The sequence below is a fragment of the Carcharodon carcharias genome, chromosome 3 (assembly GCF_017639515.1).
Source record: "Carcharodon carcharias isolate sCarCar2 chromosome 3, sCarCar2.pri, whole genome shotgun sequence".
Lineage (NCBI taxonomy): Eukaryota > Metazoa > Chordata > Chondrichthyes > Lamniformes > Lamnidae > Carcharodon > Carcharodon carcharias.
In genome coordinates this window covers 107985991-107999980 of record NC_054469.1, presented here as the reverse complement: position 1 = coordinate 107999980, position 13990 = coordinate 107985991, and the positions used below count along the sequence as shown (strand labels likewise).

The 13990-nt window shown below is 43.4% G+C and overlaps 1 protein-coding gene across 1 annotated transcript in view; it reads right to left on the bottom strand.

The window, feature by feature from the left end:
• Nucleotides 1–13990, bottom strand: part of hepacam2 (HEPACAM family member 2) — a 168094-nt gene that overhangs the window by 76743 nt on the left and 77361 nt on the right. Inside the window, exon 4 of the mRNA XM_041185017.1 lies at nt 12869–13165. Coding sequence (XP_041040951.1) covers nt 12869–13165 — 297 coding nt within the window. The remainder of the gene's footprint in view (nt 1–12868; nt 13166–13990) is intronic.

Here is a 13990-nt window from a genome sequence, read left to right as displayed (position 1 = left end):
ATGGGAAAGGAGAGATCGACAGAGAGAAAGAGACACAGAATGGGAAAGGAGAAAGAGAGACAGACAGACAGGCAGAGTGTGAAAGGAGAGAGAGAGAGAAACAGGCGGAGTGGGAAAGAAGGGAAAGGGACAGAAAGGAAAGCAAACAAAAAGTTGAACAGAGTTTCAGGAGTGCTGTGGCTGTGCTACTCAGGGCTTTTTTGGTGATTTAATACTACCTAATTTGAAGTTACATAGTATTTCTGTTACATTCCGTGAGTTATTTTGTCTTGCAAGTTGCTCCAGCTAGGAATGCATCGTGCTACACACGTCCGGCACAGTATTTCAACTTGTACATTGGTTTTCTGGGAAAGAAATGCCCAAATGAACCTAACCCCAACTTTAACATTGAACTATGGAAAACTGGAAAATCATGATCTATTTAAAGTTGTTTCACTTAAAGTCACAATTTTCAGGAACTCAATCACAAATTTAAGTGAAGATTGACTGCATTTTATTCCACAAGTTTCAACTTTGCTGCTGAGCCTGTTATGTGGTGCTTTATCAAATTCCTTTTGGAAGTCTAGATACACCACATCAACTTCCTCATCAACCCTCTCTGTTACCTCATCAAAAAACTCAATCAAGATAGTTAAACATGATTTGCCTTTAACAAATCCATGCTCGCTTTCTTTAATTGATCTAGACTTATCCAAGTGACTGTTACTTATGTCCCAGCTTATTGGTTAAAAAAGTTTTCCCACTGCCAAAGATAAAATAACTGGGCTGTAATCACATACAAACATATGAAATAGGAACAGAAGTAGGCCATTCAGCCCCTCAAGCCTGCTCCACCATTCAATGAGCTCATGGCTGATTTTCTTGGTGTTTTGAATTCCACATTCCCATCCAGCCCCAAAGTTTTGATTCCCTTGCCTAAAAAGGATCCATCAACCCCTGTCTTAAAAATATTCAGTGACCCACCTCCACTGCCTTCTGAGGCAAAGAGTTCCAAAGTCGCACTGAGAGAAAAAAATTCTCCTAATCTCTGTCCTATAAGGGCAACCCCTAATTTTAAAACAGTGCCCACCTAGTTCTGGACTCACCCACAAGAGGAAACATCCTTTCCATGTCCACCTTGTCAATATTGTTCAGGATCTTGTATACTTCAGTCAAGTCACCACTCGCTCTTCTAAACTCCAATGGAAACAAGCCCAGTCTATCCAACCTATCTTCATAAGACAAGCCGCTCATTCCAGGTATCAATCTAGTAAACCTCCCATGAACCTCCCATGAATCCTTCCTTAAATAAGAAGACCAAAACTGCACATAGTATTCGAGATGCGGTCTCACCAATGCCCTATATAATTAAAGCATAACATCCTTACTTTTATGTTCAATTCCTCTTGTAATAAAGGATAGCATCCTATCAGCCTTCTTGATTAGATGCTGTACCTGCAAATTAACTTTTTGTGACTCATGCACAAGGACACCTAGATCCCTCTGCATCTTGGAATTTTGCAGCCATTCTCTATTTAAGTAGTACCCTGGTTTTTATTCTTCTTGCCAAAGTAAACAACTTCACATTTTCCCACATTACATTCCATCTGCCAGATTTTTGCCCACTCACTCAGCTTATCTATACCCATCTGCAAACCCCTAGTGTCTTCTTCACAACATACTTTCCTACCTATCTTTGTGTCGTCTGCAAATTTAGCTACCATGCCGTTGCTCCCCTCATCTAAGTTATTGATGCAAATTGTAAAAAGTTGAGGCCCGAGCACAGACCCCTGCAGATTCCACTCATCAAATCTTGCCAATCAGGCAAAGACCTATTTATGCATACTCTGTTTTCTGCCAGCCAGCCAATTTTATACTCTCAGACTCAGACATCTACAGCACAGAAGGAGGCCATTTTTTGGCCCATTGTGTCTGCGCCGTTCAATAAAGATCTGACTGCACTGTTCCCATTTTCCAGCTCTTGGCCCATAGCCCTGGAGGCTATGGCAATGCAAGTGAATATCTAAATACTTCTTAAATGTTATGAGAGTTTTTGACTCAACCACCTTTCCAGGCAATGAGTTCCACGACCCTCTGGGTGAATTCTCCTCAACTCCCCTCTTAGCCTTCTACCTCTTACCTTAAATCTGTGACTCATGGTTATTAACTCCTCTATGAATGGGAGAAGTGCCTTCCTATCTATGCACCTCATAGTCTTATACACCTCTATCAGATTCCCTCTCAAACTTCGTTGCTCCGAGGAAAATGACCCCAGCCTATCCAATCTTTCCTCATAGCTTAGACCCTCTAGCCAGGCAGCATCCTAGTAAATCTCCATTCCAGTGCAATCACATCCTTCCAATAATGTGGTGACCAGAACTGCATGCAGTACTCCAGTTGTGGCCTAACCAGCATTTTATGCAGTTCCAGTGTAACCTCCCTGCTCTTGTATTCTACGCCTCGGCTAATAGAGGCAAGTATCCCATGTGCCTTGTTAACCACCTTATCTACATCCCCTGCTACCTTCAGGGATATGCACAACAAGGTCCCTCTGATCTTCAGGATTTATCACCCTACCAATTTTCATATCACCGTGAACTTCTTGATAATACCCCTTATATTTAAATCTAAATTATTTATATACACCACAAACAGCAAAGGCCCAGCACAGAGTCCTGCAGAACCCCACTGGAAACAGACTTCCAGTCACAGAAACATCCCTCAATCATCACCCTCTGCTTCCTGCCTCTCAGCCAATGTTGGATCCAATGTGCCACTTTGCCTTGGATCCCATGGGTTCTTACTTTCTTGACCAGGCTGCCATGAGGAACCTTATCAAAAGTCTTGCTAAAGTCCATGTAGACCACATCAAATTCATTACCCTCATCAACACTCCTGGATACATCCTCAAAAAATTCAATCAAATTTGTCAAACACGACCTTCCCTTAACAAATCCATGCCGTCTATCACTGATTAATCTGTATCTCTCCAAGTGCAAATATATTCTGTCTCTCGGAAATCTTTCCAGTAACTTCCTTACCGCTGAGGTTAGATTGACTGGTTGGTAATTTCTTGGTCTGTCTCTACCTCACTTTTTTTTATTCATTCATGGGGAGTGGGCTTCGCTGGCTGGGCCAGCATTTATTGCCCATCCCTAGTTGCCCTTGAGAAAGTGGTGGTGAGCTGCCTTCTTGAACTGCTGCAGTCCTTGTGGTGTAGGTACACCCATAATGCTGTTAGGAAGGAAGTTCCAGCATTTGACCCAGCAACAGTGAAGGAACGGGGATATATTTCCAAGTCAGGATGGTGAGGTGAACTTCCAGGTGGTGGTGTGCCCATCTATCTGCTGCCCTTATCCTTCTAGATGGTAGTGGTTGTGGGTTTGGAAGGTGCTGTTGAAGGAATCTTGGTGAATTCCTGCAGTGCACCTTTTAGATGTTACAGACTGCTGCTACTGTGTGTCGGTGGTGGAGGGAGTGAATGTTTGTGGATGTGGTGCCAATCAAGTGGGCTGCTCTGATCTGAACAGTGTCAAGCTTCTTGAGTGTTGTGGGAGCTGCACTCATCCAGACAAGTGGGGAGTATTCCATCACACTTCTGACTTGTGTCTTGTAGATGGACAGGCTTTGGGAAGTCAGGAGATGGGTTACTCATCACACGATTCCTATCCCCTGACTTGCTCTTGTAGCCACAGCATGGCTAGTCCAGTGCAGTTTCTGGTCAATGGTAACCCCCAGGATGTTGATAGTGGCAGATTCAGTGATGGTAGTGCCATTGAATATCAAGGGGAAATGGTTGGATTCTCTCTTGTTGGAAATGGTCATTGCCTGACACTTGTGTGGCATAAATGTTACTTGCCACTTGTCAGCCCAAGCCTGGATATTGTCCAGATCTTGCTGCATTTGGACATAGACCACTTCAGTATCTGAGGAGGTGTGAATGGTGCTGAACATCATGCAATCATCAGCAAACATCCCCATTTCTGACCTTATGATGGAAGGAAGGTCATTGATGAAGCAGCTGATGATGGTTGGGCCGAGGACACTACCCTCAGGAACACGTGCGGTGATGTCCTGGAGCTGGGATGACTGACCTCCAACAACCACAACCATCTTCCTTTGTGTTAGGTATGACTCCAACCAGTGGAGAGTTTTCCCCTGATTCCCATTGACTCCAGTTTTGCTAGGACTCCTTGAGATCACACCCGGTCAAATGCTGCCTTGATGTCAAGGGCAGTCACTCTCACCTCCCCTCGGGAGTTCAGTTGTTTAGTCCTTGTTTGAACCAAGGCTGTAATGAGGTCAGGAGCTGGCTAGCCCTGGTGGAACCCAAACTGGGGCATCAGTGAGCAGGTTATTGTTAAGCAAGTGCCACTTGATAGCACTGTTGATGACCCCTTCCATTACTTTACTGATGATTGAGAGTAGACTGATGCAGCTGTAATTGGCCGGGTTGGATTTGTCCTGCTTTTTGTGTACAGGACATATCTGGGCAATTTTCCAGATAGCCAGGTAGATGCCAGTGTTGTAGCTGTACTGGAACAGCTTGGCTAGGGGCGCGGCAAGTTCTGGAGCACAAGTCTTCAGTACTATTGCAGGAATATTGTCAGGTCCCATAGCCTTTGCAGTATCTGCCTGTGGGACAATGTTAGCAGTCCTCCAGTCCTCTGGCACCTCACCTGTGGCCATACAGGATTTGAATATTACAGCCAGGGCCCCTGATATCTCTTTCCTTGCCTCTCTCAACAGCCTGGGAGACATCGCATCTGGGCTTGAGGATTTATCCACTTTTAAGGTTGCTAAACCCATTAGTACCTCTTCGCTATGTTAATTTCCTCTAATATGATGTCTATATATCTGCATTGACCTTTTCCATTGTGAAAACTGTGCAAAGTGTTAATTGAGGACTACACCCACGTCTTCTGGGTCCACACACAGATTACCTCTATGGTCCCTAACTGGCCCTACTCTTTCCTTAGTTATTCTCTTGCTCTTTATGTATTTAAAAAAAACCCTTTGTATTTTCCTTTATTCTACCCACCAATGCTTTCTCATGCACTCTTTTAGCTTTCTTAATTTCCTTCGCACTTTTTATAGTCCTCTAAGGACTCTGCTGTATTGAGCCCTCATTATCTGCCATAAACTTATCTTTTTTTCTTAATCCTAACCTTTCTAACCCTTGACATCCAGTGTTCTCTGGATTTGGTCCCCCCCTTTGACTTTATGGGAACATATTTGCCTGTCCTCTCGCTATTTCCTCCTTGAATGCCTCCCACTACCCTCACACAGTTTTATCTGCAAGTAGCTGCTCCCAGTCTAGTTGGGCCAAATTGTACCTCATCTTAGTAATTCAGGACTTTCCTGGCCCAACTTTATCCTTTTCCATAACAATCCTAAATCTAACTATGTTATGGTCACTATCTCCAAAATTCTCCCCTTTCCATCTGCCCGAGGTCATTTTCGAATACTAGTCCAGAGATGACCCCCCTCTTGTTGGGCTTTCTACTTACCGGTTAAAAAAAGTTCTCCTGGATGCAAATTAAGAATTTTGCTCCCTCCCTACCTTGCACACTAAAACTATCCCAGTTAATATTTGGCTAGTTAAAATTCCCTACTGTTACTGCCTTATTATCCTTACACTTCACTGAAATTTGATTACATACTTGATCCTCTATCTCTCCCTGACTATTGGGGGCCTATAGTACACACCCAACAGCATGTTTGCCCCTTTTGTGTTTCTTACTTCTACCCATATGGCCTCATTTGATGATTCTTCCAAGATATCGTCCCTCCTTGCCACTATAATTGATTCCTTGATCAATATTGCAACCCCCCTCCTCTTCTATCCCCCTCTCTATCTCGTCTGAATACCTTATAACCAGGAATGTTGAGCTGCCAATCCTGTTCTTCTTTTTAGCCAATTCTCGGTCATAGCGATGATATCATACTCCCACATGCCTATCTGTGCCCTCAGCTCATCTGCCTTATTCCTCAGGCTCCTTGCATTAAAATATATTCCATTTAGCCTTGCTAAACTCACTTCTTTCTTATCTAGCCTATGTTTCCTCTGCCTTTCAGACTCACTTACTTGCATTTTAACTTCTAATTCCATCTCAGCTTCTCTCCCCTCTGAACTACTTTTCAGGATCCCATACCCCTGCCAATTTAGTTTAACTCTGTCCCAATAGCATCGGCAAGCCTCCCCGTGAGGGTGTTGGTCCTGTTCCTGTTTAGATGTAATTCGTCCAACTTGTACAGGTCCCACCTCCCCCAGAAACGGTCCCAATGCCCCAGGAATCTAAATCCCCCCCTCCTGCACCATCCCTCCAGCCTCAAATTCATCTGCTCTATCCTTCTGTTCCTATACTCACTACTGTGTGGCACCGGGAGTAATCTGGAGATTACTACCTTTGAAGTCCTGCTTTGCAATTTCCTACCTAACTCCCTGAAGTCTGCTTGCAGGACCTCATTTCTCTTTCTTCCTATGTCACTGGTCCCAACATGGACCATGATCTCTGGCTGTTCACCCTCCCCCTTCAGAATGCCCTACAGCTGTTCTGTAAAATCCTTGCCCTGGAGTCACGCCTACAGCTGCAGAAGCGCCTGAATCCTCCCCTCACTAATAAGTCCCCTACCACTATTGTCCTTCCACGCTTCTTTCTCCTGCCCTGAGCAGCTGGACTACCCACAGTGCCGTGGCCTTGGCTCTGGTTGGCTTCTACAGAGGAACCATCACTCTCACCGTTTTCCAAGGCCGAAAAATTGTTTGCAGGTGAGATGCACTCGGGGGATTTCCTCACAACCTTCCAGGCCCCCTTCTTCTGTCTGGCGGTCACCCATTCCCTCTCTGCTTGCACTTCCTTAAGCCGCGGGGTGACCACATCCTGAAATGTTCTATCCACTATTCTCTCAGCCTCGTGAGTGCACCGTAGTGCCCCCAGCTGTCGCTCAAGCTCCAAAACCAGGAGCTCGAGTTGCTCCAGTCAGAGGGACCTCCGGCACACATGGTCATGCAGACCGCAGGAGCGTCTAGGATTTCCCACATAGGCAGGATATGCAAATCACGTGACTAAGTTCCCCAGACATAACTAAATAGAATATGGACCCTTGCTTTTATTTTACCCTTACTCCTACTTGAGTATAGACTAGAAGCTAGATTCTCTAGATAGGCCAGGTCCTCTCGATAGACTAGATCCTCTAGGTGCTGTTGACTGCTTGTCCAGGGTCCTCCTCTCGCACTCTCCGCTATGTGCTGCTGACTGCCTGTCCCAGGATCCTCCTCTCGCACTCTCCTCTATCTTCTATCCAGGCTAATATGTTTCACCCTACATTCTGCGCTTTTATTTTCCACAACCTTTGATGGGGCTCCTCATCAAATGCTTGATATTGCATGTAATTCTGGTCAGCACATTACCAGAAGAATATGGAGGCATTGGAGAGGGTGCAGAGGAGGTTTACCAGGATGCTGCCTGGTCAGGAAGATCTTAGCTATGAAGAGAGGTTGGAGAAACTCGGATTGTCCTCACTAGAGCGACGGAGATTGAGGGGCGACTTGATAGAAGTTTACAAAATTATGAGTGGCATGGACAGAGTAGATAGTCAGAAGCTTTTTCCTAGGGTGGAAGAGTCAATTACTAGGGGACATAGATTTAAGGTGAGAGGAGAAAACTATAGAGGAGATGTGCGGGCAAGTTTTTTTAACTTGAGTAGTGAGTGTCTGGAATTCGCTGCCAGAGGAGGTGGTGGAAGCAGGTACGATAGTGGTGTTTAAGAGGCAGCTTGACAAATACATGAATAGGATGGGAATAGAGGGATACGGACCCCTGGGGTGCAAAATGTTTTAGTTGATGGGCAATATGATCGGCGGAGGCTTGGAGGGCTGAAGGGCCTGTTCCTGTGCTGTATTTTCTTTATTCTTTGTTTGTTCTTTGTTCTTTCCGGAAATCCAAGTACAGTACATGTACAGGCTCCCCTCTATCCACCGCACATGTTACCCCTTCAAAGAATTCTAATAAATTGGTTAAACATGATTTCCCTTTCATAAAACTATGCCAACTCTTCCTAATTCCCCTGAGTTTTTCTAAGAGCCCAGCTACAACTTATTTGATGATTTACCCTAATATCTTCCCCACGACAGATGTCAAGCTACAGTTTCCTGTTTTCTCCCTCCCTCCCTTCTTGAAGAGAGGGGCTATATTTTCTACTTTCCAGTCTGATGGAACATTTCCAGAATCTAGGGAATTTTGAAAATTAAAACCAACACCTCTACTACCTCATGAGCCACCTCTGAGTATATTGCCGAGTTTATTCTTAGACCACTTTTTTGAATAAGGGCCGAAGATTTGCAATTTTCCAGTCTGCCCTGTATTGGAGGAGGATCAGGATCTCCACAATTTCCTCCCTTACTTCCCTCAATATCCTTGGATACGACCCAATTGATTCTCATGAATTATTAACTTTAAGTACAGTCACCTATTTGAATATCTCCTCTCTACCAATTTTTGGCTCATCCAGTATCTCAGTTACCTCTTCTTTCATTATGACTTTGGAAGCATCTTCTTCCTTTGTGAATACAGGTATAAAACGCAAATTTAGTACCTCAGCCCTGCCCTCTGCATCTTCCGTAGATCCTCTTTTTGGCTCCTACTCAGTCACACCCACCCCTTTTACTATCTAAGAGACTTAAATTAAGACTTTTGGGTTCTCTTTTATGTTAGCTTCCATCTTCCCCTCATACTGTCTCTTTGACTCTTTTATCTCCCTTTTCACTGTCCCTCTGAACTTTCTATATTCAGCCTGGTACTCAATTTATTATCAACCTGACTTGTCATATGCACCATTTTTATGCTTTATCTTACTCTCTGCCTTACCTATCACCATGTGGGAATATACTTTGACTGCCCCCAAACTGCCTCCTACTTAAAGGCAGCCCATCATTCCATTATAGTTTTGCCTGCTAATCTTTGATTCACATTGATCTGGGCCAGATCTGTTCTTAGCCCACTGAAACTAATCCTCCACCAATTAAATATTTTTATTCTAGATTTCTCTTTGTCCTTTTCCATAGCTAACCCAAACCATATGATAAAATGAACTGTTCCTTAAATATTCCCCTACTGACATTTGACCCCCTTCATTCCTTAGAGCCAGATTCAGCAATGTCTCCCCTCATATTGGGCCAGGAACATATTGATCAAGAAAATTCTTCTGAACATGCTTCAGAAACTCTTTCCCCCTCTCTGCTCTATGCACTATCACTATCCCAGTTTATATTAGGGCAATTAAAGCCCCACATTATCAATGATGTACAGTTTTTGCACTGCTCTATAATTACCCTGCAAATGTGCTTCTCCAAATCTTTTCCACCAGTTAGTGGCCTATAGAATACACCCAGTAGTTTAATGGTATCTCTTCTGTTTCTTAAATCAAATAAATTCTGTTATTGACCCCTCTTGTGGAGAAACACCAAGAAGAGAGTGATGATGAGGGCATAGCACTGTCACATGATTTCACATGCTTCTGTGGTCTAGTCACATCAAAGTTCTTATGTCAGTCCCCTGCAGCAGAGCCCAGTTGAAACTTTACCCTCTGGTGAGCTGGCAGTTGCACTATCCTTGCCCTTGGACTTGACTGCAAACCACTTGTGACTGTTATCGCACCATGTGCAGTTCCCACCTCTATGCTATTCTCTATGATACAAGCAGTGTCAGGATCTGAGTTGGCAGCTGTGACAGTTCTGTGTCTTCAACATTGTTCTCTTCACAGTGTTTCTCTACTGCCTGGCCATGTTGCATTTCTTAGGCATCTGAAAAGAAAAAGGCGCAAGTTTGGGGGCATTGAGTGGAGAGGTCACAGATTCCATTCTTCTGATAGCCAGTTAATGAAGGAAAAATCCAAAGCCAGTTTTCACTTGGAATAGATTTGGTCGTAGATATATACCGCCTGACTCCATTCAACTCTTGTGTCAGTAAGTGTCACTTAATATGTGCTGAAGTAACCATCCAATCATTGCCCTCCACGTGTAAGTACAATTGATACAATTAACAACAGGAGTTGAGATGTAAGAGGTGCTTCGAGCATCTGCAGCTTGTAAGTCAGAAGAGATTGTTGGATGAGGGGGAAGTGGAAGTACAAAGATCTTTCATGGATTCACACTCCCAAACAACCACAACCTCAGCAATGGCCCTTCTTGTAATAGTCAGCACCATCTCTTCCATGGGGGTTAGAGCATGAAGACATGCCTATCCCTTCTGGTTAGTTCCTGCTGCCTCCAGTTGTCTGCCACCTCTGTGTGTAGTGCAATATAGGTGATGTGGCTGTCATGCTTGAAAAGCTGACAGTGTTTGTAAACTGTGCAGTGTGGATGTTGGTAGGTGGGTGATTTGGACATCAGATGCGGCGACGAGTCTAGTTGGTAGCATAAGACTTTTTTAAAATTCATTGGATGTGGGCATCACTGGCTAGCCAGCATTTATTGCCTGTGGGCCTGGCGCCACACATAGGTAAGGACAACAGATTTCCTTCCCTAAAGGGCAAGGGTTTTTAGAACAATTGACAATGGTTTCATGGTCATTAGAATTTTAATTCCAGATTTTTATTGAATTCAAATTCCACCATCTGCCATGGTGGGATCAAACTCAGGTCCCCAGGATTACTAGTTCTGCGACAATACCACTGTGCCAATGTCTCACCCTGGAGAGATGATACTTTTGAAGCAGACTGGAGATGCATTTACTAACCTTGATGCCTCATGTGGGGTCATTAATCTTCTTGCGGCACAACATCCAGGTTTGAGCTTGCACTTCTGGCACTGACCTCCACGGCAATTTGTACACATCGCTTTTGCACCATGTGCCTGGATGATCACCAGTCGCCCTGTGGACACAGGACATCTCTCCTCCTTTCCACATTCTCCACCAAGGCCTCCAATGCAGCAGTGGAAAATTGGGAGGCCACTTATCCCATGTTCAACCATTCTCTTCCTTTACCAGGTCAGATTCAGCTCACAAAAGACTCCCAGCACCCAGTTCAGTCACAAAGTACCTCCACTTTAAGAGTTACAAACAAGTTTTAAGTAGTACAAGCTAGCTATAAGTAGTGCTAGCCAGTAATGATAATAGGCCCCCTGCTGATGTGTCCAGTCAGTCAGTAGCTTAGTTAGCATTGACTGCACACAGAAATCACGATAATGAGCATGTAACACAAAGATGTCGTTTTGTCTGCATTACATTCAATGGGCATTTTCTGGTTGGCAGGATGTGCCACAAGGATCAGTGCTGCAGCCTCAATTTTTTTACAATTTATATAAATGATTTGGATGAAGGGACCTATGGCATGGTTGCTAAATTTGCTGACGACACAAAGATAGGTAGGAAAGTAAGTTGTAAAGAGGACATAAGGAGGCTACTAAAGCACATAGATAGTTTAGGTGATTGGGCAAAGATTTGGCAAAAGCAGTATAATGTAAGAAAATGTGAGGTTGTCCATCTTGGCAGGATGAATAAAAAAGAGGCATAGTATTTAAATGTTAAGAGACTGCAGAGCTCTGCGATGCAGAGGGAACTGGGTGTCCTAGTGCATGAATCACAAAAGATTAGTATGCAGTCATAGCAAGTAATTAGCAAAGCTAACAGAATGTTGTTGTTTATTGCAAGGGTAACTGAATGCAAGAGTAGGGAGGCTATGTTTCAGTTATATGGGGCATTGGTGAGACCCCAGGGCCAAGTGGCCTACTCGTGCTCCTAATTCATATGTCTATATCTATGCTTGTATATTAATTATGTCAAGCAATCCCAGTACCCATATTCAGAGACTATCCAATTTAACATCCAAGGACTTTGAGTAGACTCATAGCCTGGTAGATCATATAACATTATTAATGGTTTCGTTAAATAGAAAAAAATGTTTTCATTTTATGTGGGGATGGGGGGAGCGATTGCAAAGCTAAGGACCTTGAATATAAGATAGCCAATAATAAACCCAGTAAGAAATTCAGGACAGTGGTGCAAATGTAAACTTGCTACTGTGTGGAGTGCTTAAAGCGATTAATATAGTTGCATAAGTATATGAGGGAGACAGAAATTGATGGCTATGTTGTTAGAGTAAGATGACTCAAGATGGGAAGAGGAGCTTGTGGAGCATAAACACTAGCATGGACAAGTTGGGCAGAAGGGGACCTGTTCCTGTGATGTAATATTTCACGTAATTCAACGTAAAGTCAGAATTGGATTCTTGGAAATTGAAACTTGCTGAACTAGTTTAAGCATTGTAAATGTAGCATTAATATAATTCACACAAATATAGAAAAGACATCTTTGTGTAATACAATACAAATACATTAACAGAAATGTGGTGCTCACTCCATAGATTTTTAGTCATAGAGCCATAGAATGGTTACAGCACAGAAAGAGGCCATTTGGCCTGACCTGCCTGTGCTGGCTCTCTCTAAGAGCTACTCAGCTTGTCCCACTTCCCCGCCCTTTCCCAGCTGCTCTTAAACAAAACTAAAATGACCCACTCAATAAGAGAAAGCGATTTCCTGTTTGTAGCTTGGCTGTGAGATCAAGAACCCTTGCCACACAATCATTTACTTATTTGCAAAAGGTTTTGAGTTAACATTCCATAAGGCAAAACTATAATGATTCTCAATAGATGCCTCATTCACACAACAAAATAAAACCATTATGTGTTTGAGAATGATAACTTATTCAATGTACAATTAACAACAGAATCAATTTAATTCACTTCAAGTTCCACTTTCATTTAATTCATCTGCAATTCAAGTGATGTTCTAGTCTTGACTATTCAAATTGGTTTTAAGAACACCCAATATCACATAATTTACAAAACACTGCTATTAATAAGTTAATGTCAACAAGCTCGTACATACCAGTAGCGGAGAGTATGAAAGTGAATTGAGTTTCATCCCGTTTGCCAGTGATATTGTTGTAGACACAACACATGTAGTCAGCTTTCTCAGGTACTTTCTCAGACTTGATATTTAACACTGGCCCCAACTGGATGGGTGTTGTCTTGTTGTCAGCTTTCTGGAACCACGAGTAGACATTTGGTGGGTTGGAATTTGCTGAACATTTAAACCAGACTGGCTCTCCTTTGCCAGCAGCAAACACTCCTTCACGAACTTTGAATCGTGGTTCAGACTTGACCATCAAATCATAGGGACCATCTGAAAATGTTTAAATGAAAGGAAGATTACTGGAAGAATAAGGAATCTTAGTTCATTCTGTGAAATGCTTTGCGATTATTGGACAATGTGATAAGACTTTAGAGAATAAATTAAAATTTGCATGACATGAGTGGTAATCTGGTGGTGTATCTGACCTGTCTGTTACAGAAATTGAAAACATTGGAATGAAAATTGAGCAGGTTTTATGATGGGTATAATATCACCCATGCTGTGAAGATGACAACAACTCTATATAAATGTAAGTACATTTATTTTATTTGTAATTTAGTTCCAGCAAATAAAGTCTTGACTCAGCATTTCATTTGAGTATCAATTCACACCATCCATTTTGTTGGAGCTGCCATTAGGGACATGCTGGCTACATTGCTCAGCCTGATCCCTCAGCCTAATGTAATCTATTTCTGCACATTGGTCCATAGCGATCTTCCCCATCATTGGAGAAATCAGGAATGGCATTAGGGCCATACAACCCACATCACAACGTCAGCCTAGATTTTCATCCTCGAGATGGGTATGGGGAGTCAGGAAAATTCCCAACTTGGCCCCTCTGCCTCGGGAGAAAGTGACTGCCAAGGCAGGATCCTCATTGCCGGGGGCCAGGTGTGAGTTAGAGTTTGGACAGCCGGCCTGAGAAGAAGTGCTCAGGCAGCCACAGGGGCTGCTGGGTATGGAGGTGAGTTGTTTAAAAGGCCCAGCTGATGCCAGCGGGGTTTTGGCCCAGAGAAAGAAAAACACAAAGGCCCTCCTGCCCTCACCCCCCTTTCATCCTCAAAACTCTCCCCATCCATGCCACATTATGCTCCC